General features: G+C 41.3%; 1 protein-coding gene across 1 annotated transcript in view; it reads right to left on the reverse strand.

Moving 5' to 3' along the window:
* CYTH4 (cytohesin 4) overlaps positions 1-25,293 on the reverse strand; it is a 156,786-nt gene that overhangs the window by 45,741 nt on the left and 85,752 nt on the right. Inside the window, exons 5-7 of the mRNA XM_077452243.1 lie at positions 22,990-23,108; positions 18,554-18,634; positions 14,364-14,476 (exon numbers count right to left, since the gene is read on the reverse strand). Coding sequence (XP_077308369.1) covers positions 14,364-14,476; positions 18,554-18,634; positions 22,990-23,108 — 313 coding nt within the window. The remainder of the gene's footprint in view (positions 1-14,363; positions 14,477-18,553; positions 18,635-22,989; positions 23,109-25,293) is intronic.

Here is a 25,293-nt window from a genome sequence, read left to right on the forward strand (position 1 = left end):
TGGGGGCTGGAATCCAGGGCCCCTTATTAAAGCCCCCCGCCCACAGACCCTGACAACCAGCGGCCAGGATTGTCGGGAAGAGGCCCTTGTGTTCATCAACATGGGGACAAGGTGATTTGCGGTGGGGAGGCTGCAGGGCCCTCCTTCCCCAAAGCACCCCCCCATGTTGAGGGCATGCGGCCTGGTACGGCTCAGGAAGGGGAGGGGCCGCTCGCTCATCGCCACCCCCTTTCCTGACCAGCCAGGCTGCTCGGATAAGGGTCTGCTGTAGACTTTGGGGGACCCCCACGCTGTTGTTTTGGTGTAGGGTTTCCCCTTTAAATCCATACCAGGTGATTTACATTGACATTGACTTCCTGCGCTAGTCCCGTCTACCTGGAGCCACGTTCAAAATGAACGGACTTTACTCTGTGTGTGGGCAAGTCCATTCATTTCAAAAGTCCAGCGGACTAGCACACAGAGGGGCAGATTGTCCGCCGGACTGTCGAGTCCAGCGGACAATTTTGAGTCAAGACTTCTTTCTAAGTCCGCCGGACTTTTGGGAACAAAAAGTCCGCTGGAGCCCACACAAGGGCGGATTGTCCAGCGGACTCTGGTCTGCAGGACTAAGTCCGCTGGATAATCCGATCGTGTGTATGCGGCATAACAGGTTTTCTTCTAAGATTGCCCTTAATTTGGCTGCATCCATCTTCCCATCAACACTGACCATCTTCCCTGTCCCTGCTGAAGAAAGGCATCTCCACAACAAGATGCTACTACCACAATGTTTGACATGGGGATGGTGTGTTCAGGCTAATGTGCGGTGTTAGTTTTCCACCACGCAAAGTGTTTTGCTTTTAGGCCAAAAAATTAAATTATGATCTCATCTGACCTGAGCACCTTGAGTGCTGTGCCCCCTATATGGCTTCTTGCAAACTGCAAATGGGACTTCTTATGGCTTTCCTTTTGCCACTCTTCCATAAAGGCCAGATTTGAGGAGAGCACAACTAATACTTGTCCTGTGGACAGATTCTCCCATCTGAGCTGTGGATCTCTGCAGCTCCTCTAGAGTTACCATGGGCCTCTTGGCTGCCTCTCCGATTAATGCTCTTCTTTGCCCGGCCTGTCGGCTTAGGTGGACAGTCATGTATTGGTAGGTTTGCAGTTGTGCCATACTCTTTGCATTTTCGGATGATGGATTGAACAGTGCTCTGTGAGATGTTAAAAGTTTGGGATTTTTTTTTATAACCTAACCCTGCTTTAAACTTCTCCACAACTTTATGCTTGACCTGTCTGGTGTGTTCCTTAGCATTCTGAAGGCAGTTGAGTCCACTAGATTTTAGTTAGGGGTATCAAAGTAAAGGGGGCTGAATACAAATGCACACCACACTTTTCAAATATTTATCTGTGAAATTTGCCACTTTGTGTTGGTTTATCACATAAAATCCCAATAAAATACATTTACATTTTTGTTTCTAACACTACAAAATGTGGAAAATTTCAAGGGACGTAAATACTTTTTTGAGGCACTGTACTTGCTTTAAGTGAGGCCTTAGCTGGCCTGACAACTGGGCTGTCATTTGAAGATCTGATCTGGTATCACAGGAGAAAGGTGTCATATGGAGGTCACGTGACCAAAGAGAATCAATCTAAAAGATGGTGTTTAGAGGTATAATTTTGGATTGACCTTCTATACTTTAACACTTAACTTAACCCTAACACTTAACCAATCCTTAAAGGGTAAATAAAAGTCCACATGGGGCGCTAAAAGAACAGTAAATCTAAGGAGGGAGAGTTGAGAAAGTCTGTCACCAGCTTGAATGTGTATTGAAAGGCACACCACACCACATGAGATTACAATCTGCTTACCAGAAAGCAGTAAATAGAAGGCATGTAAAAGTCAGGGCAAAATCACACCTCCGCTGCCCAGTCTTCAGTGGTAGGTGTGTGGTAATCCAGTCATAGAACACAGCTGGTAACAAGCCACTGCTCCCATAGAAAAGATCACGAGCTCCAAAAATTGGTATATGTATCATCCAATCCGGAAGTCAGCATCACCCAATAAGGGAATAAGGCAGAAAATAGTGAAGCCTGTATGGTATATAAAACAATTAATTGTAGTAACTTACAGTATAATACAGGAAAACGAACCTCATGATGTACAAACGGCCACGCCTCTCAGCGTGCTAGTGTCTGCCCATCTGACATGTTTCATCCAATCGGGTATCATCAGATGTGTGGCCTTGTGACACTGGCACGCCCTTTTAGCTGTGTCATTGATAATGCCTATCCTAGAAGAATAAACCCCCTTAAAGGGTAACTCCACTTTCATGGGAAAAAAATTGCAACTAAAGAAAAAATATTATAGCGTATACAACTGCGACACACATCATATTGCGTCTAATTAAAAATTACCTTTCCTTTTCGATCTGCAGCTCTGTAATTTTCTGTAAAATGCAATGCACTATGGCAACCTGGAGGTGTTTTGTACACAGAATCTGTACAAAACTCCCCCCCAGAAACATAATTTCCTGCTTATATGATTGGCTCACTGATTTTCCCAGAAGTCTGCACTTAGGTACAAGTCAGATTTCAGGCATCACCGACAACAAAAATTAAATTTGTGGTGAGATACTCTCAATAGGAAATCATGTCTAAAGGGATGCAGCCCCATCAGCTTTCCTCATTAGAGCCCTGCAGGTACAGCAGTTGATAATTATGAAACCACTCCCATTAGATTCACTTTCCAACATGGACACAGACAAACACACAAGGGTTCCTTCAGAATAACAAAAGATAGGAATATGCAACAAAGTTTGTTAAAATCCTTGTAATGTACATAGATCACCCGGGGGGGGGGGGGGGGGGGGGGGGTTCTCAATAAAAGTGAAGTTACTCTTTAAAATGAAAAATTTAGCTACCTCTAAAACTAACACTTAAACCCATAGCCTAACCCTAAACCCAATCCGTAACCCATAGTTGCAATCCACAATGTATGTATGTATGTATATATATATATATATATATTTATTTACAGCGGGTATAGAAAAGAATCACCCCCTTTAAAATAATCACACTTTGTTGCTTTGCAGGCTGATATGAAGACAGACACAGTTTTTGTTTTATTCAGCTGTATTTACTCAGTGCAACTTAGAATATCCAAGTGAAAGATATAACACCAACATGTCAGAAAAAAAATCAAAACAGATCTACTGAGTTGGAAAAAGGATCACCCCCTCCTTCTGGAAAACTTTTAACAGTGCCTTGCCACCCATAGTTGATTGTTTGCTTCAGTTGCACTACCATGGACTGAAATGATCCAGGAAAGCACTTTAAATGTTGAGCTAATCACAATTACCACAGTTGATCACAGTTGACAGTCAAATGGCTTTGTGTGCCATTGAGAATTGAATTGTGTGGCATTAACTACACCTGATTGAGTTTACAAGTCATTTTTAGGAGGGGGTGATCCTTTTTCCAATTCAGTGATTCTGTTTTTGATTTTTTTTTTCTGATATATTGGTGTTATATCTTTAACTTGGATGTTCTAAGTTGCACTAAATAAATACTGCTGGATAAAACAACAAAATGTGATTATTTTAAGAAGGGGGGGGGGGATTCTTTTGTATACCCACTGTGTGTGTAAATATATATATATTTTTTTTTTTTTTACTTTTTATGCCAGTTTATTTGGATCAGGCCTTTGGGCAAACTGTAAGCTACCCTGAACAATTTGAAAGTGCAATAAAGAGGGTCAAAATGGGGACAGGCACAGTTTCTGCTAAACAACATACATCGCAGGACCCAAACCCTGAGCCCCAAGCCCTGAGATCTTTAAACCTTAGTTAGAACAGACAGTGTTCAAAACAAGTTGAAAACTGATGAGATCTGATAGCACAGTACAGTCAGGGTAAATTACATTTAAAGCAGTAGTAAACTTTAAAAAAAAAATCCCCTGCAAGGTAATCGAATAATGTGCTAGTATGCATTGCATACTAGCATATTAAGAAATGCTTACCTTAGGGGGCTTGGCATCCGGCAAAGAAGATGGCTGCATGATACAGCCGCTCCGCTCGGCCACCCGGGACTTCAGTCTTTAGAGGGCACCTCCGCCGACTATGAGGATCACATCTTCCCCCCCAGTACTCTGGCACCAAGAGCAATGACCCACTGCAAAATGTCAGCGTCTTGTGGCCCCATCAACAGCACAAAGCTATGGCCAATGAATACAGCAGTGGGATTGCCACACCAGCCACCTGGCAGGTAGGCAACCCTGACAGCAGGGGAAACCTTAGAGACTTTTCCTCTACTTCCGCCAGGAGCCCAGTCAAAAAAAAAAACAGCCAGGAATCAACAGGGGGCAGACATGGTACTAGGCCCAACACAAGTACCTGATACAGGTCTTCTCCATTCTAAGAAATACCCTATAGATACCTTTCCCACAATGGGGCAGCCCATATCGGACACCATGTTGAAAGGGATGCTGATTTCTCTAAGATCATCACTACAGTCAGATATGCAGGACTGTATAAAATAATTCCACCAGAATTTACATATCATGGAGGACAGAATTACAAATATAGAGTCCTCTATAGGGGAATACATCTCATCATACAACTCACTAGTTGATGCTCACACGGCACAAGCTGAAGATATTGAATGGCTCAAGGCCAAAGTGGTGGACCTGGAGGACAGGTAGAGAAGGAGCAATAGAAAGATCAGAGGAATTCCCAAGATCATTTCTGCCACTCAACTGCAGCAATATGTCAAGCATCTCTTTTCAGCTCTTGCACCCTCTTTGTCCCAAACAGAGTAATCTATAAACAGGATCCACAGGTTGCCAAAACCCTCCTTTGTAGCTCCTGAACTCCCAATAGATGTTCTGCTGAGGGTACACTTTTACCAATCAAAAGAATTGATCATTTCAGCTTTCAGGCAGATCAACAACCTTCCAGAGGGATATGCTGGCCTACAACTGCTTCCTGACCCTGTCTTGATACACTCTCCCGATATTGCTTCCAATTAAACAATTGACAACCCTGTCAAGTCTCCTCCATAAATTCATCTGAAAGGGGAAGAGGGCACGCTGCTCAGGTACTATTCTTATCAAACATAGATCCATGGTGGGTGCAGGTTTACCAGACCTACTAGATTATTACTGGGCAGTGCACCTGGATCAGTTCAAACACTGGTTCCTTGAAGGAAAAACTCCCTAATGGGTGGAAATAGAAGCAAATCTAGCACAGACCAGAGATCTCCGCACATTGCTTTTGAGCGATCTGTGGAAACCCTGGGATCTTGCTTCGCTCCCTCTTCCTACACAAGTCTCACTCAAAGTGTGGAGACACCTCTTTAAACACCATGGTTCTTTTGTTTTATCATCCAACACCCCTCTCCCTTTCAATGCCCTAGATGCCACGATCCCTATGTTAATTACCAAATATCTTTGTAAATGTGGACTGCAGTGCACAATTATCCATTAATTCTATAATAACAACAAGCTTAAAACCAGAGAGTTTTTGATAGAATTAGATAGAATTTTTCTTACTCCAAACATACACGTTCATACTTACCCGCAAACTACATTTCCTGTCAAAACACCTCTAGAAAGATTAGTCATGCATCCAAAAGCATGGAAATTTTATACGTCCTCAGGCTACAAAGCTAAAGGAATCTCTCTTTTCTATGGTATCTTGCAAAAACAAAAACAAGTTTTATAAAACAAATCCCATACAAAAATGGGAAAAGGAGTTAAAACGCACATTTACCCAAGAACAATGGAGGAATGTACTCCAATCTATTCTCAAGATCGCCCATCGTACCACCTATTGGGAAATTATCCTAAAAATAACAAATGGTACTATACGCCTTTTCAGTTCACAAAATTATCCTTTTCACAGTCTCCATTAAGCTGGCGTAATTGTGGCCAAGTACAGAACCAACTACACATTCTATGGCAGTTTCCAGCAATAACAAGCTTCTGGAACCAAGTTTTTAAATGTATTTCCTCATGTACCCCCTGCCCTGAACTAGCCCTCCTTAATATAGGTATAGACATAAACCCTAAGAGCTATAGATAAGTGGTTACACATATATTCCTAGTTCTATAATACTTAGGCTGTGGAAGTCAACATTAGCTCCAAACCTATCAGAGGTAATTCATATCATCAATATGAATACAACTAAAACATACGAGAAATTCTAGCTGTCAACTCATTGTCTTATAAAACAACTTCAAGAAGCATGGAGCATTTGACCGAATGACTAACAAAGTTTATTAAAGCTTTACTGTTTATGTACCTCACACATGTAGCACATATGAATACTGTACTTTCTATATTCACTTCTTTCATGTTGCTTTGCAATTGTTGACCATGTATTAACATATGTTTAAAAACATATTGTTTAAAACAAAAAGAAGAAATACTTGAAGAATGAAGCCCTCCAGCCGTGCGCTGTCACCACTGACAGGGCTTAAATCTTCCCCCTGGTCTTCCTGCTGGGGTCACTGGCTTCGGTCCTTTAGATGGCTAAGTCACACAGACATCACTGCACAGGAGTCACAGTTTACGGCACAGACCATCCCTTCAGAGCATATGCACCGGTGACATCACCGGCTGCATCCATTGTGAATATCTCCTAAACACCGCAAGTTTAGGAGATATTTACTGTATTATTATAGGCTTCCCTGTAGGTACAAGTTCAAAAGCGGAGTTTACTACCGCTTTACATTACCCCACAGCAGTGTCTTAAGCTGGGTTGTGGTTTGTCAAATGTGTCACTCTTTCTGACTACTTACCATAGGCAAGTGATTTAAAGTGATTGAAAAGGCAGAAGTTTTTTTCATAATGCATTCTATGCATTAAGATAAAAAAAAAACGTTCTGTGTGCAGCAGTCTACACAGCACCCTCTAATACTTACCTGAGTTCCCTCTCTATCCAACAATATGCACGAGTGCTTTGATCATTTGGGTCTCTCCCTCCTGATTGGCTGAGAGACAGCATTGGTGCCATTGCCTCCCACTGCTGTCAATCAAACTCAGTTAGCCAATCAGGAGAGAGAATGGGCGGGACAGAAACGTGGCTCTGTGTCTGAATGGACACACAGAGTTGGGGCACGGCTCGGGTATCCCCATAGCAAGCTGCTTGCTGTGGGGGCACTTGGCAGAAGGGAGGGGCCAGGAGCGCCGAAGAGGGACCCGAGAAGCAGAGAATCAGGCCTGCTCTGTGCAAAACCATTACACAAAGCACGTAAGTATAACATGTTTGTTATGTTTAAAGAAAATAAAATTAGACTTTAATATCACTTTAAGTCTGACTATTTATGTTACCCATTTGCAAGTTCTGGGAAAATGGGGGTGGCACTGTGTTCAGTACTACTCCCCTTTTCCCTCCACACAGTTTGGGATTTTCAGATACCTGCTACTTTTCAACATACTGCTTTGCTGCATAAGCTAACTAAATAATGTATAGATTTTCAGTATTTGGAAAATGTAACATCCACACTCCCAATTTTTCCATTCTCTGACCAACCCAACCATTAGAAAATAAGACATCTATGATTAATAAGCAATTAATAATGGCATGCCACCATCACTTCTTTATGAAGTGGTGATGGTTAATAGTATATGACACTGTAAAAGCTGATCCTGTGGTTAAATAAGGATGTGCCTGTGGGTGGTAGTTGGAATTATACAACTACCACCAGCTGTAGCTTTAAACTTTCACAACAGGTCAGTATTTCAAATTCCATTCAACTGACTATCCTCATATATATTCTATAAAATAGAAAGGATGGAATGATGATGAAAAAGAAGTTACAGATTAAAGAGATTTTATAAAAATGATTAACACTCAAATAGCAGCTTGAAATTTGAAAGCTTCTTTCCAAGTGCAGAGAACATCTTTAAAGGTAAAGAAAGAGATGATCCTCCAAACAGGTATGTAGAACCCAGGTAAAGCAGAGCGTCAGACTGCACAGGCAAATGTCTACCTGCATTGGATCTATTGTATGCTGAGCTTACCTAATTACAACAAATACATCATTATTTAGGTGCCACCTACACTTGCAATTGAGGGGCGGTAATACCTTGCTGTTAAGCGGGGGGAGTGCACATGTCATGGCCACAGCAGGAATTATATCCCTTGTCGCTCTAGGCGGGTGGTACTGCCTACCGAGTGTGACCTATTCAAGTGAATGGGGTTGTGCTACGCCTGCCCTACAACATGCAATTACGGCGTGATTGTGTGGGTAATTAGGGGTTTGAAACAGGCAGTGAGGAGACAATGCAAAAACTCCTAACTGCCTGTATATTGCTGTCTAAAGAGCGATTAGAATGTGGATTACGCTTCAGACAACAAAGCAAGTCTAAATGATGCCTAAAAATAAATAAAACTCATGACTGAGGGACCTGCAGAATGTAGAGGCTGTACTTATCAATAAAACATTAAACACTTGACCAATCCCCCCTTCCAAAATGACCAGACGACACATTTTATTTGGAGTCGAATAGCCATAGCAGCCTTTTATTACAAACCATTAAATACAACATTCACAAGAAAACAAGTTTAATGCATATAATACAATCAATGCATAACAAATAAACCAACCTCAGCTTATGCCCGGTCTAAGGTCTTTGGAGGCCTATATACTCGCGATTAACCAGTTGTATCTGCCACCCAATCAAATGTCCCCTGCCACAACTACACCGCCGTGTCTTCTACTCAGTTCCAGGCCATATAGAATGTGAATTTCACATCTTGTAGAATGTTAAAGCTGAGCTCTGGAAAAAAATAAAGTCCTACCTTCCTGCTGAACCGGCCAAATTTCAATCCATGTATTGCCAGCTTTAGGCACTGCTAGACTAGAGCCCACAGCCTCTTCTCCCATATTATCCAGGGATCTAAGGTCTTTGATGTCATGCTCATAGCCCTGCGTTGGACATGAGGATGTCAAGGGAGAGTCCACTGCTAGAGCATAGGGGAGCACTCTTTGCACAGGAAGTGGAGGATCAGGTAAATAAAAAAGATTTTCCTGTACCCCGGAGATGAGCGGTTATCCCCTGCAGTGTGAGTACAGCCCCAATCCAAGGGAGGACTTTTCCTTTTCTTGGAGTCTGATAAAGGTTAAGCCCTCACATTACATGCCTAGAAATGTTTTTCATTCATACACAAAAGGTCTTAAAAAGCTATTCCAGACACTACGCGAAAGCAATCAAAGAGCTAGTAATTCAATCCAGTAAATGCTGCAACTAAGCTAAATCGAGCAAATGCAGTCAATATGTTGTTTATTACTCTTAGTTATGTGTAATCTCCTGCAGAATAAGTCCTGAGACCTGCGCTGTATAACTTCCTTTCATTCACTACTTCCTTCATCACCAATTTCAAAATTTCTAGGCAGTGTTGAATCCAATTGGTCGCTGTGACAAACTTCTCAGTACAGGATCACACTGTGTTTTGTTTGTGTGTGGGTCTTACTTTGCATGGGAATTCTGTTTTCAGCACAGATTCCTGTTCTGTACCTTTGCTTTTTCAGCACTCTTCCAAACCTTCTTCCTGCCCTTCAGGTACACAACCTTTAATTTTGCAATTGACCCGCTTAGGGAAGCTGGTCCAGGTGCTCTTATGCAAAATTAGATTTGGTGTTTTGGTTGCTTCCAGTGCACCCGGATAGTCTGCATCTATTCGGTTGTAAGTACAATGGGAGCTGTTTTGCCAATAGGTGCCTGTACTGTTCCTGTAGTAAAGGAGTAGTAAAGGAGTGATCAGGCATATCATCCATTACCCATTAGCTTGATTTTTTCCTAGGAGTCCCCATAGATTCTGACCTTTGTAGGCTGCTGTTGTGACATCTTAATTCAGTTTTTCCAAGTTTTGGAGTTCTGCTTGTGCATGAGAAGCTCGAAGGCCCTTGCACGGAGATTACTTTTCTTGAGATTGATTCAGTTTCGTGAGTTTCTACTTAGCTGTAAAATAACTTGGCAGGCCTTTGGAAAATATTAATTTTGATCTGTGAGCTAAAATAAAATTACACTTTGTCATGTTCAATTGCTTTTCGGAAAACAGAACTTTGCATGGAGTGTTGCCAGTAGGGTACGCCTTTTGCAGATTATCCCTGGATAAAACTGGAATATCAGAGCCACATTACTTTATTTGCTTGAATTCTAGTCACAAAACAGATTTATGCTTCTGAGTGCAATTCCCTGGGTGTTTGTTGGCTTCTGTTCAGGCCAATTCTGAATTGGAACTGTACACAGATGCAGTAGGAGGGGAAGGTTTTGGAGCATATTTTTCCAGCCATTGAAAGAATGGGCAACACTCCTAGCTTATAAGGAATTGGGCCTTCTTAGCCCTTGTGCACACGGTCGGACATTCCGACAACAAAATCCGTCGGATTTTGTCTAACGGATTTTGTCCAAAACTTGTGTTGCATACACACGGTTGGACAAAGTTGTCTGAAAATCCGATCATACGTAACGTGATGACGTTATGACGTTATTACGTTAGGACGGGACTACGTTCAGGCTAGTAGCCAATAGCTTTGGTCTAGGAATTTGATCTGAGCATGTGTGGCACTTTGTCCGATCGGAATTCTCTACACACAATCGGACAAAGTCTAATCGGATCATGTTGTCGGAAAGTTTTATAGCCCAGCTCTAAAACTTTGTCTGTCAGATATTCCGACGGAAACAGTCCAATGGAGCCCACACACAGTCGGATTATCCGACAACATGGTCCGTTCGGACATTTTCCCTCGGAATGTCCGACCGTGTGTGTGGCTTAGACCTGTTCCATTTGTTGGTATCTGTAGCACTGTGGCATGTTGTGCTGTACTGTGGAGGTCAGAAATAAAGCAATTTGTTTTTATTCTGATAACACTGCTGTGGTAATCAACTCCCTATTCCCTATCCCTAACTCCCTATTGCCATCCCTAATCCCAATTGTGACTTTACTGCATCAGTTTGTCTTGTTATGTTTGAAATATAATGTATTATTTAGAACACACCATATCCCTGGTCAATTTAATGAAATAGCTAATTCTTTGTTACGCGTTCAGCAGTATCGATTTTGAGCCTTGGCTCCAGAGACAAGAGAGGAAGGGGACTCGTGTCAAGCCTGGTGGAAATCATTTAGGGGCTTTGTGATAACTGATACAATGTTCACTTTACCTAGCACCTGGGCAGCTTACAGTAGGAATGCAATGTGATTGACTAGAGCAGGGGTTTAGAATTAAAATTCACAGAGGTCCAGTTAGTAAAATTTGCTTCCAACAGAGGGCCAAATTTCATGTTTGTGCTATGACTCAGATCCTTCACATCACAACCCCCTCTCCTCTTAGGTATTCCCATCTCTGGGAAAATTGCTCATGTTCCCAAACTGCAGAGTAACATCCTGTACTTTAGCACATGCGCATGCCAAACTGCATTATCCTGCAGCACCATGCAGGGTCTTTCTCCTCATTTCTCATGGGTAGTGCAGCCCATTAAAATTAATGGGTTGACCTACCTGAAGCATGTGCATGCAAATGCGCATGCACAGATGAACCAAGCCCCATATTACAGTCCCATCCTTACATCAGTGTCTGCAGTTCCCACTGCACATCACAGTTCCCTTCCTTTCACATTAAGATCCCACCTTCACAGCAGTGTGTTCTCAGCCCCCCTTTACATCCCTTCCCCTACACCCAGGGTTCAAGTCCTAGGGAAAAAAGTGTGGGAACTCCCAACCAAGATCCACTCCCCCACCAAAAAAAATAAATGATACGCTCATATGCACGAATGCTTCAAAAGTGGTATTTTTCATCCAATTTTCGTATTGTGTGTATGAAGCTTAAATGTTAGTACATTAAAAAAAAACAATCCTCAATAAACATAAATACAATAATTCTTTGAATAAACAGCATTCATTCAATTGTGCTTCCATGCAAATGTGAACATCGTGTTCTGATCTTTATTGGGGAATTTTATTTTGTATATAGAGTGTTTATGTGGTGAGTTTACACTTTTCATTGAACAGAGTTTACAGGGTTAAATGGAAAGCTCATAAATTAACTGCACATTATCTGGACAGAATGCTTGGGGAGATGGTGATGTGTTCCTGCTTAGGAGATGTATGTTAGCTTGGGGGCTGAAAACTCTGCAGGGCTCTAACACACACTCGCTGCTATTCCAACCCTTCACAAATTTCCACATAAACTTCCCTCCTGGCATTAAACTTTGCCAGGTATTGTGCTCAGCTTACCACCCCAAACTGATGTTCCTCCCTCAGCTCACCTCTCTCCCTGCATGTCCTGTGAGCAGAATAGCTTTGCTCCTCCTCTGGGTTCTCTCATCATATGGCACTGAAGATAGAGGAGGGGGGGATTCAGCGGGACACACAGAGCAAGTATGCAGAAGACTGGCGGTGGGGGATGAGGAGACAGAAAATCAGGAGGACCGGCGGGGAGGAGTACATCACGAGAGGTCTGACTAAATACAATCTCTTAGCAGCAGGAACCTGATCTACCCGTCAGCTAGCTGTGATTGACAGGTAGATTGAAGCGGAGGCTGTCATGGGGCCCCCTACTGGCAATGCCTAAATGATCAGGTGTGCGGCACTTACTATTGCGAGCTGTTTCGGCCGCTGCTGGTGTAGCACCTGCCACACAGCTCACATACTTCAAAGTCTTGCAGGACATGGCTGCTAATGGGAACTGAGATGGGGAAAAAGTACAGGAACTCCGTTCCCATGCGTTCCCGCAGGACTTGAGCCCTGCCTACACCCCTTTTACAGCAGTGTTCTCATACCCTCTTGACATCAACCCCCACCAATAGTACTGTTCTCAGCTCCCACCAGAACTGCCCTGCCTCCCGCTGTCGGCTCTGTGAGGATGACAGCAGCTATGGTTGGGATAAGAAAAGCCTCCTAAATGGTGTGACTGCTGCAGTCAGGATGGGTGAAAGGATCCGGAGCCCAGCATTGAGTGATGCCTGGACAAGAGGGTGGCTATGTTTGTTCTCATTCTCATATCGAAAATGAAGAGGTTACTTAAAGTTATAAAAATTCTCATATGAGAGAATACAACTTTGGAAGTGATGTAATGTGTTGTATTGTATTGTCATGTATTCTGTAATTTGTGAGCAGGCATGGTCTTGTTCTTCTGATTTGTTGTTGCCGAATACTGTACTGATTAAACAAATATCGTACATTCTGCTATCGACAAGAAAAATGTTTGTATTTGTCCCTTCGGATAATTTTGCATGAACTGTCCTGATCGACTCTTGAAAACTGTTTATTAACAATCAGATTATCGTATGATCATTTCGAAAGCGGATTTTTTATCCAATTTTCTGATCATGTGTACTAGGCTTTACCTTTTTCACATGGTTAAAAAAATCATGTCACGTGTCCATGCATCTCTTCTTCCTGAAGGAGGGAGCGGGGTTAGAGGACACTACGCAGACACACTGGGGTTGATTTACTAAATAGACAGTGTGCTTTGTATGTGCTATGTCCTATAGCTTAGTAAATGAGGTTCAGCTTTACTTTGTAAAAAATTCTCAATCAGGTGCAAGGTTAATTAAAAAAAAGACAGCATTTTTGCTTCTACGATTGGATGATGGAAATCATTACTAAGCACTGGGGAAAATGAGTGCAACTGCATTTTAACCTTTAGTAAATCTTCCCCACTGTGTGCCTGCATTCCATATTAATTTCAACCCGAGGCAAGATGCAGGCTGTGCTTGAGCAGGGGGGGGGGGGGGGGTGCTCGAGAGGCAGGCTGTGACTGGGAGGGGGTGTGATTGTGATTGATTGGGGGAGGGCATGGTGGCTGAACAAATGAGCCAGTACAGGCATGCTGTGTGTCTGCACAGTGTCCTGTACCTCTGAATGGCCAGCCAAAAAACTGACCACATTAACACAGATTAGCTTCTGTGCTTTGTGTGGGTGGTCAATTAAGAACAAGAAATATTAGTGACTGGAAGGATCAACAAGGTACTTCAGATGGAAGGAGTACATGAAAATGACAGAGACTATGTTATCTAAAATACAAATATGTATTGATTGTATATACTGTACATTTACGCAATATATGAGAGAGAGAGATACTATATATATATATATATATATATATATAATAGTATTTTAAAGGTGTCATTTTTACAATCCACCGCACTAAAGTACTTTTTTTCCCCGTTTTTTGCACATGAATCAAGACTAATAGTCATTACAATAACAGTGGACAGTATTATCCCATTGAATGATTAAATCGTCACTTTTCTGTGAATTCCTATATTTATACAGTATGCTCTGAAGTTAATGTTAGTAGTTTATATACTGTCAATTATTTTGCTGATATTTTGAAACTAAATTGTTTGATGTGGTGATAGGATACTTGTGATTACCTGTAGACTGTAAGGTCCCTGGGTTACACTGGCAGTAATGAGCTGAGAATGCCTCCATTATTCGATCAATTTTCTGAGCCTCTCCAGGCAGCCTGAAACTTCCCAGGAATCTTCTATGAATAATATAAAGGAGTACAGTTAGTGGAAATGTTTGATTACTTTACTTTAACAGTTTATTGCTAAGCATTAAAAAAAAAATCAGTTAAGATGCCAACAGAAATTAAGGAAACATCTACTGAGTTCCAAAGGACTATTCTTTTTTCTTTTGAAAGATTTTTTTTTTTTTTTGTAGCTGATGCCTAAACATATACAATATACCAGATAATACATCTCATTCATTTTGCCATTTTGACTGCACCCATTTTATCTTTGTAGACCGTCCAATGTTGTTTTAAATGTTTAAATTATCCTCCGTGTTCTTTGTCATTGGAAATTAACTTCTGACAATATTTTGACTGATTAAGTAGGGTGTGTGACTGTAAACTTGAGCTATTGAGCTCTGTAAACAATAAGATTTCCAATAGAAAAGCTAAAGACGGTGTGTAGAAGAGGCTGCATACAGAAAACATTCATACACAATATGCCACGTTTACCTGGTTTTTGAGTAGTCCTGGCCATATTTAGAAAAAAAAATGCCCACAAAACCACTGTATGTTTCCTTTAGTGTCCAAAACAGGCAAAACATATTATATATTTTTTACTGTTTCTTATTATCCTATCAAGGGCATCCATGCACAGCATATTGTTTTCTTTGTAAATAACTTAAACTGTGTCTATACCATAACTGCAGCGCTATTCCATCTATCCCTATACTTAATTTGGGCATTTGATTTGGAGTTTTTCTTTTGCAGAAGTGACTTTGTTGCCTTAAAGAAAACCTGTGCTTTGCTCATGTGAGAAAATGCAACATGTTCATCTTAATGCAACCATTTTTAACAGCACAGACCAGCTTCTCTTCTCTCCCACTGTAATGTTCAGCCAATTGGATCAAAAGCCAGACGATTGGCATTAGTCACAATTTAGTAAGTCATATGCCCTTCCATACCTGTAAGCAGTGGCGACCCATCCATCAGGGGCGACCCCGCTAATCCATGCATCCAGCCCGCTAATCTACATGCAGGGCGCCGGATGCATGGATTCCAATGTTTTTTTTTTTTAGAAGCACGTGATTAGAGCCAGAGGCTCTAATAGGCTTCAAAAAAGGGTGGGCTCCGGGTGCAGAGCACTGTGCCCCAAGCCCATCCAGTTGTACAATAGTGAATTAATATTAACTATTTTCTTCCTGATTCTCCTCCCAACCAATCAGGAAGTGGTTCCTGAGACCTGTTACCTGAGAGGAGGCCCGAGAGGAGTAGCGATCCTATTGGCCACTGAGGAGGGAGGAGACACAGGGGAAGCCACCGTGAAGAACCAAGAGGAGAAGACGCTGCCCATGCCCGCCGCCCAGGTAAAGCACTGCCCGTGACCTAGATGGGGTAAGTGCAGGACTGGCAAGCGAGCGACCAACCAAGGGGGGTGCCTGTGACCCGACCATTTGACACCTCAAAAAAATATACCACCAGCCGCCACTGCCTGTAAGTAATTGCTATTTTGTTTTACTCTGGCCAAGAGATTTGCTTTAAAGTGGAAGAAAGCCCTAACTATAAATATTCTTACAAACGTTTTTCCCCTCGCCTCCTACGTATTCTGCCTACCTTATATAAAAAAAGATCTGTGTACTTACTTATTTTCATTCCTTTTTGTTCCAGTCACATGATCCTGCAGCTCTGTGTAAGGGAGGTCTGCTGTGAATTGCAGGAGCCGTGACATCACCCATAGGTCCCCATGGCCCAGCCGTTTTTGGCACTCCCTCCTCTCCCCTGCAGCAGCTGCTCACTGACACAGGAAAGGCAGAGCTGTGGGATCACATGACTGGACCAGAACAGATTGAAAATAGGTAAGTATAACGTTTTTTCTTTTTAACAGGCTAGGCAGGATAGATGGGGTAGGTCACTTTCAAGAATAGTTATAGTTAGGCTCTTCTTTAAGCATCAAACATAATCAAAAGGCTTAACCTTTAAATATTTTCAATACATTAGATGTGTGTCTAATTTTCCTGCGCAATGTTTGAATGAATGAAAAATGATGAAAAGAAATTGCGCTATGGAAAGAGACGATATATTAATGGTATGAGCTGCCTCTGCCTAATATCGCCACCCCCTGGGTGAAGATATATTAGATGTAAGGAAAAAAACTGATCTGGCGCTATACCTTTAAGATTTAAATGCCAAATAGGAGAAATTAATACGGAATAGAAAGAAATATGCCCCTATTAGTTCACCTATGGTATCGCAGTGGTGCTACTGAATTAAAAATGTGTAAACATACGTGAGGTTATAAATAAACATACAAATAAGTGTTTCATGGAGTCACGTTGTGAATAAAATGTTAAAAAAATGTGTACGTGGAAAAATTGTATGATTACATAGAAAATGTGTGTGAAAAAAAAATATATATATATGTTTATATATATATTTCTATATGTGTGTATATATCCTTTGTGGTCACAATATACCATCCTTATTCAAAAGTGCTTACATAAAATTAATTAAGTAACAATACAATCAGATATCAAAAAGTGCAAACTGTGAAAACATCCAATAAACACTCATTAAGTCCTCAGATATACAGGTGCAAGGAAGCACTAAAAATTTCCAAAAGGTCCCAAGAGATAGTACAGATAATTTGTGCAGGAGATGTGTATTTAGTAATGAAGATCTTCCCAGTGCACGTGACAAAAGTTGGTAATGCCCTCACCAGATACGCTGCCCCTGCAGGGGTAGTATAGCCTCCACAGTGTGAGCCCCTGTGCCACTGTGTGGTTCTCTGGCTCAAGATAACGTCTGTGTGACGAAACGCGTAGGGAAGGGCCACGGGACGTGCACTATTCACTGTCAGCTGTAACAGCTATAGGACGTTTAGGACGTTTTATGCTATTGGCATGTTTTCACTGTGCTATATAACTTAAACGAAGTACCCCCAGCGGATGACAAACGGACCCCCCAGAGAACCACACAGCGGCATAGGGGCTCACACTGTGGAGGCTATACTACCCCTGCAGGGGCAGGGTATCTGGTGAGGGCATTACCAACTTTTGTCACGCGCACTGGGAAGATCTTCATTACTAAATACACATCTCCTGCACAAATTATCTGTACTATCTCTTGGGACTTTTTGGAAATTTTTAGTGCTTCCTTGCACCTGTATATCTGAGGACTTAATGAGTGTCTATTGGATGTTTTCACAGTTTGCACTTTTTGATATCTGATTGTATTGTTACTTATTAATTTTATGTAAGCAATTTTAAATTAGGATTGTATATTGTGACTGCAAAGGATATATACACACATATAGAAATATATATATATATATATATATATATACATATATATATATATTTTTTTCACACACATTTTCTATGTAATCATACAATTTTTCCACGTACACATTTTTTTAACATTTTATGCACAACATGACTCCATGAAACACTTATTTGTATGTTTATTTATAACCTCACGTATGTTTACACATTTTTAACTCAGTAGCACCACTGCGATACCATAGGTGAACTAATAGGAGCATATTTCTTTCTATTCCGTATTCATTTCTCCTATTTGGCATTTAAATCTTAAAGGTATAGCACCAGATCTGTTTTTTTCCTTACAATGTTTGAATGAACATTACTAATTAAAAAATAAAAAGGTTATCACTGGACTTTTTAAAGTGTAAGCCCAGGCATTACCCAAAACTCCCTCTCCCCCTCTAGAGCATGTTTAATGACAAGGCTAGTTGGTATTTCAGTGCAGAAAAGCCACTGTATTAACTCCCCTGTATATTATGGAAATGAGGAAAAGGTGAGGTGTTTTGTAGGCAAGCACAAGCAAACTGGGCAGAGAATTAGGATTTTTTGCAGTTCAACCGGTATTTATTTTTTTTTTTTGTACAGCATTTTTATTTGTATTTTTTTTAGATTTTTTTTATGTTTATTTTTATTATTCAATCATGGGAAATGGGCAAGTTTTTTAAATATAGCTCTGATATAAACTTTAATAAACATGTTTCTTCATAATCTGCTATCAGATCCTCAACTCTATAAGACTATATATTATGACGGACAGCAAGACACTTTATACCTGTGACATATTTCTCACCTTAGAGCCTCTACTAGTCCAAGTTGGTTAAGGTCATGGCATCTCACAAATGCCTGTAAAACCTGAATATTTAGAGAATCCCTAGAGAGATAGAACAAAAGAGAGAATTGTGAGGAAGGAAATGGGATGGGGGGTGTACGAGAGGAAAAATAAGAGTAAGAGGAAAAAATACACAATAGCACATCTAAAAAACAGTGTTTTCACAGGACAGACGCTCTGTCATATATCTTTAAAAGCGATTACAGGAAGTTCCTTTTGTTTTATTATATCATTGCAGCAGTATAAAAATACAATATCTTATTGTGAATTATGTCAGATGCACAAAGGGTCAGTCAAATAAATTTTTATAGGACTTGTTACAGTAATTCCTGTAATCAGTTAGTACATCAAAATAACTTGCCATTTATAAATATAGATATACACTATATTTTTTTAATCTCAGCATCTACATACACTTATGAGGCAGTGCGGTGGCTTAGCAGTTAAACTATCATAAAGCCAGGAACTTGGTGCTGCTATCAAAAATAGTCATCTAGCTTTGGTTGGTATCATCCCCCCAAGATCATAAAGAGTGATTTTCTGTCCAGATACTTTATTTAATTTCAAAGAAGAAAAATACTGGAAACTACAGTAAAAGATCTAATGGAATGAGTCTGTGAAAGACATGGGAAGGCAACGGATTAGGTTTAGACCAATAGTCTCCAAACTGGTCCGGAGGCCAGATGAGGCCCTTAGTCATCTTTATCGGGCCCTCGGGGCACCATTTCTCCAACTGTCACCAATGATGGGGTACTATTCCTCCTATTGACATCATCAATGGGACATCATCAATTCCTCCCACTGATACCAACAATGGGAGCACTCCCACTAAAGCCAACAATAGGCATTGTGCACTCCCATTGATACTAGAGCATTTTTATTCCCACTGGCCACAGTCTGGCCCCTCTAAAGCCTGAAGTACAGTAAATTGGTCCTTTGTTTAGAACGTTTGGCGACCCCTGGTTTAGACCCTCAGTACCCACCCATAACTTCATCAGTTTTGGATGGATACTCCAATAAAGAGTTTAGAAAGTAAGGCTGTGCATAGACAGAGCAAATTTCTTTCCTGCAGGATGCACTAACAAAATTCACTGGATTCCACCATCAACACAAACAGGGTTGACAGGGGAATCCCTCCTGCCTAGCCATTGTGTTTCCCCCACCCCCCGCTGGGGAGAGGACAATGATTATTGCTAACAGCTATAACAGCCACTTGCAATAATCTCATGAAAAGTCCAGCAGGCTGGTTGTACCTAAGTTTATCGATCGATCAACTTATGTACATTCAGCCTGCCCATACATCTTTGAATCCCATCCGGCTCTTGTTGAACCAGCTGAGATTTGAACCATTTATGGCCGGCATAGGGGGTCAAGGAATTAGCATGTTGCTTTTTATTGTTTCCCACGTACAGAAGAATTGTATAGGTATTAGGGGTGCTGAAATTAATCGCAGCATTGATGCATCACGATTTGGGTGTCCCCGATGCGGCATTGATGCATGCGACCGGGAAAATTGATTGCCACCCCTCCCGGAAGAGCGCTGCGTGCGTTACCTCATTGCTCAGTTTGTGTATATGTTGCTCATGTGACTGCCCGGCCTGCCTCTCCCTCTCAAGTCTTGTCTCTCCTGAATTCAGCCCGGTCCGCCTCTCTCCACTCTCCTCACGTCAGCCCCACCCACCTCTCTCCTCTCACGTCTCGTCTCTCCTGATATCAGCCCCACCCACCTCTCTTCTGAATCTCTGATAGCTACAGTCGGTGGGCAGCCTGAAAATTCCCTGCTGACATCAGGAGAGACGTGAGAACACCGGTGTTCTGTCAGATTCTCCAACAGCGGTGGCTGGAATGGAGAGGGGGGGATGGTGAGCAGGCAGATTGCCCTTCTCATTACAGGCCCCTTCTTATCACTCATTGTTTACAGTGTTACCAGGGAGACCGGCAATCGGGGGCCTGTATGACAGCCACCAGCACCGGCAGTACAGCATGTGAGTACAGAGGGGGGAGCTGTGATCCAGGGACATGGGGGAGTCCGGACATGTAGTGGAATCTGATGAGTAATGTCATTGCCACTGCAGGGGACTGGGCTGTATGGAGGAGAAATATAGACAGGAGGTGAGATATCTTCCTAAAAGTGATGACAGCTCGGGCGGGAACACAGGACACCATTAGATTGTCAGAAATAAAAACACAAATGTCTGCTCTTATTATTCCCAGTATGATGCTGGGGTGACACACACTATGTGTATTGCTTTCTCTTACCAGTCTGACCATCTGTCAGGTTGTGTCACAATCACCATTCAGCTGATCTACATAACCCAACACAAGTCCATATGATAGAATTGTCTTATATGTGCCTTCATCACACCACAACTCTGCATTATTGTCTGCAGTCTCTTATCTCCTGTAGCATGTCCGCAGTCTCTGACCATCTCCTGTATCATGTCTGAAGTCTCTGACCATCTCCTGTACTATGTTTGCAGTCTCTGATCATCTCCTCTACTAGGTCTGTAGTCTCTGATTATCTTCTGTACTAGGTCTGCAGTCTCTGATCATCTCCTGTACTAGGTCTGCAGTCTCTGATCATCTCCAGTATCATGTCTGCAGTCTCTGATCATCTCCTGTATCATGTCTGCAGTCTCTGACCATCTTCTTTAGTATTTTGGGGGAGAGCCTGGAGATCCTTTAAGTTGTTGTCTGCTGTGTTTAGACTTTGCTCTATGCAGGATGTGTTATCTTATTTTTTTTAAGAACAGATAGAATTTAAAAAAATTTAGTTCTTCTGACTACTTGAACATTTTTTGGTGAAAACCATGCTCACTTGCGCTGTAATCTTGATGCATCGCGGAATATAATCAAGTCAAATCGTTGACATGATAATCGAATCGTGAAGATAATGGGTATGCAGTATGTACCAAATGGTTTACTCCATTTTTCTCTGTATGAGTGTTTATGTGTGCTAAAAAAAGCATTTGTTGTTTTTATGCTCTACATGATTCTATGAATAAAGTATACAAGAATGAGAACGTAATGTGTTCCAGCAACTCTGGGCTCCGGGTTCCCTCCCCCTCAGTGTGTATCTCTTGCTGTTCTTTTAGGTACGTACCATTCCCATATGACTTTATTCACCTTTTCTCTGGTTCTGGGTAGTGGTAAGTGATGCAAAGAGCTCTGCCCTCTACACAATTACACTGTGTGTTCAAGCACTGTAGTGATACCTCTTCAGGGAGTGAGAGATGCCATGCACTCACAGTATGTACTCAGTATTCTGAGTTGAATGGGGCAAGCTGTCATTCAGCCAGGAAGCCATCTGACACAGGTTGTTTTTTTTTGTAAAATGAATTCACTAGCAAATTATTCTCTGCTTCATCATTATCATAAAAATGATAAAGCCAACAAGCTAAGAGCATTATTTCATTATTTTTATTTTTTTGCTGCTGTAATATGAGTTCCTATTAGAGGGTGGCTACATTTGTTCTCCATGGTCCCACTCTGTTTAGGAACATAGCCATTCCCTCTTCATAGTTTCATAGTTAGTAAGGTTGAATAAAGACACCAGTCCATCCTGAGTGAGTGTCGACAATTGCCCCTATCCCTGTACATTGCACACTCACATTGGTCCCTACCCTCAAGGAGCCCACAATCCAAGGTCCCCATTCATATACTAGTGCCAATTTTGGACAGAAGCCAATTAACCTACCTGCATGTGTTTGGATTGTGGGAGGAAACTGGAGTACCCAGAGGAAACCCACGCAGGCACAGGGAGAACATGCAAACTCCAGGCAGGTAGTGTCATGGTTGGGATTTGAACCAGCGACCCTTCTTACTGCTAGGTGAGAGTGCCAACCACTACACCACTGTGCTGCCATTTTGCTTGCTCCTGAAATGGACTGTGGACTATGAAATATGGGATTTGGCATGTGCATAAAGCAATGTACATGTCCACATGAAATGTACACTACTCATTCAAAACAAACAGCAATGAGAGGTAAAAGGAGTGTTTCTAGGGCTCACAAAGGACGTTACAAGAAGGCATACAAACACAGTAAGAGACAATTTGGTGAAAAACAGATTAAAGGGCCATTAAGTAGTGGTTGTGCATGGAATATTTTTGGAGAATAAGGATATTATTTAGTGTCACTTTTGGTGAAAAATTTATGTTAACTATTTCTCCCAATATGACAGTTATTTTATTCTATTTTTTTTTTAAATCAGAACAAGTGTGAGTCAATCTTGGAAATGGGAGGTGGCACATAAATAGGTCATTCATCTACAGGGAAATCTAAAACTGATTTGCTACAGATAAACAGCACACTAAGGACATATAAAGTTCATTACTTATAATGACACAATCTTTAGTATATGTAAATCCTATTATTTTCATTGTCTTAATTTCTCACCTTTGACCAAGGTACTCCCCAATTGCAGTCTTGCTAAGTCCTGCGCCTTTATATAGGAAGCTGGCAATATGTTCTGCGTCTTTTTCCAGAAATTTCCTGCTGATTAGCAACTGAATTCCCTGAATCAATTGATTAATGAAAGAAATAACTATTACCATACTATACAAAAAAAAAAAAAAAACATTTTCCATGGGACTTTAAATGAGGTACAATATTTGCATAAAAAGATTTATTAAGCAATATATGAAAATATTTTACATACAGTACCATACTATAACATCATGCAAATACTTTATGTTACCAATAACATCAAAAGCTGCTTAAACGAGAACTCCAGAAAAAAAATACAACATTCTGTAGCATATATACAAATATAATAGCTGTTTAAGGTGTATGCACAATTATTTATTTTTTATTCTCCTTAAAGTAAGGGGGATTTCCCTTGTCTACTGTGCTCTGAACAGCAATGGTGGTCAACTTTCTTGATAAATGGGGCATCAAATGCATGCTTCTCCAGCAAAGCCTTGTAGGGAACATTTCTACAGAATCCAGCAGCCTGCACATTGTGGGCCATCAGGGGCACCAGGCGCTATAGGCACGGAATTTTGTTCTAAGTGCTCCTTCTCAGAACATGCCACATAAGAATATACCTGTTCATGCTTAGCAGAATCAGTGTGACCTTAATTTGCTCAGAAAATCCGAATGTTGAAGGATATACAATCTCTTAAGGCTATGATTGCTGCTAAACGAAGAATCAGGGATCCATGTTTTGGGTGGTTTGAAATGGATACCCTTCCATCATTGTAGAAGCAAATCATACATTGCACAATACTTTTTCCTTATGCTTGCTTAAGCTAAACCACTTTAGCCTTGACAATGATTTCATCGCTATCCCTTCACTGAAAAGTAGACATTGCCCCAGGGCACAATCAGAAAAAGCAGAAGCTTTTACCACAATTAGTATTATGAAAAAATGCAAAGCAGTGTGCTACTTTGTGCTTGAATTAAAGCAGAAAGAGAACAACCATGGATTTCATTTACATATGATGATAACAAGAGTTTACCTAAATAATGGCCAAACTCCGGGAAAGGATGAGTTACATTAGATGGGGATTATATGTTTTAGGTTTAGGTTTTAAGATATGCACGGCTATAAGGTATGTAGTCTAAACTGAGCAACTGGTAAAACTGCACTTGGCAATGAGAATTTGTGGAATCAAGTATATAAATTGTACAAAGGCATTTAAGAAGAATTAAAAATACAATTTTTTAGGGATGTGGAGTATTCATTGTCTGGGTTTTCAGAGAAAAAAAAAAAGCATAAGTAGGGAAAGATTTTAAGAACACTGTAACTCTCTCTAGCATTTAATTTGATATCAATATTTATTGCCAGTTATAAAAACATGCCCCATGGCATTCATAATGTAATTTTCCATCAAAAAAACAATACTTTTATTTGATAAAGAACATGACAACATAAGGTGCCGTGGTCACAGTTATGACCATTATAACACCATGGGGGTTATTAACTAAAGGAAAATTCACTTTGCACTGCAAATGCATTTGGAAGTAAAGTCGCTGTAGATCCGAGGGGGACATGCGAGGAAAATAAAAAACAGCATTTTAGCTTGCACATGATTGGATGATAAAATCATCAGAGCTTCCACTCATTTCAGATCTACCCCTTAGACCCCTTTCACACTGCCAGCGTTTTTCAGGCACTACAGCACTAAAAATAGTGCCTGTATAGCACCTGAAAAAAGCGGCTCCATTCATTCCAGTGTGAAGGCCCGAGGGCTTTGCACTGGCAGGGTGTCACAAAAAGTCCTGCCAGCAGCTTCTTTGGAACGGTGAAGGAGTGGCGAACTCACCATTGAAATCAATGGGGCAGCACTGCGATACCGGCAGCGACGTTTTTCAGGCGGATTTAACACCTTTTCGGCTGCTAGCAGGGGATTAAAACGCAGCTAAAACAACGGTAAAGCTGCCGATGCCTGGGGTGGCTCGATGTGAAAAGCTGTCTTAGATTTAGAAAGCCTGCACTTTCAAGTGCACTTGCAGTGGAAAGTGGATTTGCCTTTTGTAAATAACCCCCTATGCCCAAAGGGCATTGCTCCGGTATAGTCTGCCAGTTCCTTCCCTCCACCTCATCCCCTAGTATTGATAACCTAATGTGACTCTGTCATGAGATAAGTATGGACAAGTCTTTGCTGGCCTCCTCTTGGAAATTCTAGTTTGCTGGCTGGCCAAAGGCCAAAGAGCTAGCACGTTCAAAAGGATTGTTTAGCAATGACACTATCAATC

Source organism: Lithobates pipiens, unplaced genomic scaffold (assembly GCF_037356315.1).
Source record: "Lithobates pipiens isolate NorthernLeopardFrog02 unplaced genomic scaffold, aLitPip1_a1.2 Scaffold_23, whole genome shotgun sequence".
NCBI lineage: Eukaryota > Metazoa > Chordata > Amphibia > Anura > Ranidae > Lithobates > Lithobates pipiens.